This window comes from Sinocyclocheilus anshuiensis, unplaced genomic scaffold, assembly GCF_001515605.1.
Source record: "Sinocyclocheilus anshuiensis isolate Anshui unplaced genomic scaffold, SAMN03320099.WGS_v1.1 scaffold180, whole genome shotgun sequence".
Classification (NCBI taxonomy): Eukaryota; Metazoa; Chordata; class Actinopteri; order Cypriniformes; family Cyprinidae; genus Sinocyclocheilus; species Sinocyclocheilus anshuiensis.
In genome coordinates, this window is record NW_015554093.1 from 338,334 (window position 1) to 340,859 (window position 2,526).

The 2,526-nt window shown below is 36.1% G+C and overlaps 1 protein-coding gene across 1 annotated transcript in view; it reads right to left on the reverse strand.

Annotated features, from left to right (window-relative positions):
- LOC107669300 (connector enhancer of kinase suppressor of ras 2-like) overlaps nt 1-2,526 on the reverse strand; it is a 34,670-nt gene that overhangs the window by 16,590 nt on the left and 15,554 nt on the right. Inside the window, exon 3 of the mRNA XM_016461467.1 lies at nt 1,692-1,894. Within this exon, the coding sequence (XP_016316953.1) occupies nt 1,692-1,894 (203 nt within the window). The remainder of the gene's footprint in view (nt 1-1,691; nt 1,895-2,526) is intronic.

Here is a 2,526-nt window from a genome sequence, read left to right on the forward strand (position 1 = left end):
GATTTCTGAAGGATCATGTAACACTGAAGACTGGAGTAATGATGCTAATAATTCAGCTTTGCCATCACGGGAATTAATTTTTTGAAAATATATTAAAATAGAAAACAATTGTGCATGCACTGTACAAGTGTGCGTGTTTTCTTTCAATGTGTTTCATGACACATTATCATAAATGGTGCAAAACACCCATCTCCTGCTTATAGTTTCAGTCAACTTAATTTGTTCTAGATTGGTTCACATGAAACTTGTATGTGAACAATCCAAATGAACCATATCAGATATCTAGTGTGACTGACCCAAGACATCGACTAGCAAAAGAACTAATCAACTAGTCGACTAGATGTTGCAAACAGTATCACGGAAATCTTCTCTACAGAAGAAAGCACATGGGCATCGTTTATATTTATGAGTGCACTGAGTGCACATATCTGACTCCAGGGTTGTTATCTTAAACTTTATAATAAGACTGTAACAAACGAAAGTTGATCACCCAGGACTGCACTCCTGCTGTCATTGTGTCTGGTGAGAATAAATGAGGGAGACCCAGAGGCCAGGAATATTCTAGGGAGATACAGCAGCAGATTAATTGCACTCTGGAATTATGAGTGTGCGGTTACACAGTAGACTTGGCGTACTGCACTAACGAGGAGGCGTGGCCAGCTAAAGCATCAGCTGATGAAGGAATTAACGCAAACCCACAAAATGCGACCTCGCGCACACACTTGAGAGATAAACAGAAGCGCTTAGCAGGCACGCTGGCTGCTTTCAGGGCCAGCTCCTCCGAAACAGAAGAGACTTACGTAAGCGCTTTACTCATCTTTTGTTTGTCAGCTGATTGCTCATGGGTGTTACATAAGGAAATCGGCGTGATCGTGTCATCTGTGGCCTCTCGCATGACCTCACTGATGAGTTCAAAACAATGGATCCTTTTAGATGAGATAAGGGGTCATGTGACCGTACGCATGGTAGATAAAGGAACGGGATCACTAAGGCTGCTTTGATTGAACTTTGTGTTTGCTAAATACAGGAGCCCTAAAAGACACTTTTGGACGCTGTGAATTTATGAATTTAAAACATCAAATAATAATGAATGTGTGAATAATGTGTTGTTTTATCATCAATAAAGTATTTTTTATTTGCAAAAATATGTGCTTGTGCTTGTGCTATCTTTCTTTAAATACCATTTTGATATTTAGTATTTTGTGAAATAATGCAAAAAACATCCATAAATTAAGTGTGGCTAAAGCTTTTATTATTAGCTTGAATTTTTATATTTTTAGTTTTAATTTTTTGTAGTTTAAGTAATTGTGTTAAGCCTTTTATAATTTTTATTAGTTGTTTATTAAATATTTCTAATTTATTTTCTATTTATATCAGTTTAAGTCATTTTAGCATTTCAACTTTTTTTTCAGTTATTGCCAATGCAACATTTCAAATTTTTGTATACGTTTTTCATCTCATATTTATATTTCATTTTCAATTAACAAAAACTACTTTAAATAGTTTTAGTTTTAATTAACAATAATTAAACAATAATAATTAAAACAATAATTAATCATTAAAGTACTGGTGTTCAAATACTTTTAGGGCCACTATATATGCAGCTGCACAGTTTAATGAATTTGAAAATGTGTCTGTACATATATCTGTGTTTGTTGTGGGCTGTGTTTGTGTCTCTTTGCGGGACTAACCTATCCAACCAAGCCAGCAGGCTCTTGGCGGCAGCGATGAGGTCCACTACAGAGGTCAGAAAGTCATTAGGAAGTTTTCGGGTGGCTCTGCCATCATAGTGACCGCCCCTCCGCCGGCCTGTTATGAAGTTCTGCAGGTTCTTAGCTGACGCGTTCAGCTTATGGGTCAGAGTCTTCAGGTTCTCTGTTTCTAGTCCATAGTTCTGAATAAGAAAGAGAAAGTGAGACCATCACAATCTCCAAGAAACAGCTAAAGACAAATTTTTGTAAGCATGGCTAAACTATGACAATAAAAAAAGCCATTTCCCATAAATAAATCTCTCTTTTCTCTACTTTATAGAATTTTCACTTCTGCTCCAGCTTCTGTAATACTGTAGCGTACTCTTGAAACTCTGCAATGTGGGACTGCATATATTTTTGGCTCCTGTCTTCTGTGACAAATTGCTTGTGATGTTCCACATTTGTAAGTCGCTTTGGATAAAAGCATCCGCTGAACGATTAAATATACACGTAAATGTAAATGAAACGGAGGGAGACAATGAAAGGGATTGGGTTAGCAAGTTAGGAAGTTAGGGTAAAGGGAAGGTCAGAAGCACTCTGTGACAGAGCCACAAGTTCACTGGGAAAAAAGTAGCTTGAGTGGTTTTAAATAATGGAGGAAAGAAAATGAAGAAGGAGACAAGGGTAATTTAGAGGCACACAACTCACGCTATGTTAACACAATGTCGTAGTCCAAATGAAATTTACTAAATACCTTGCTATAAAATATAAATGAATATACAGTATATATATATATATATATATATATATATATATATATCCTGTTAAAAAGGTT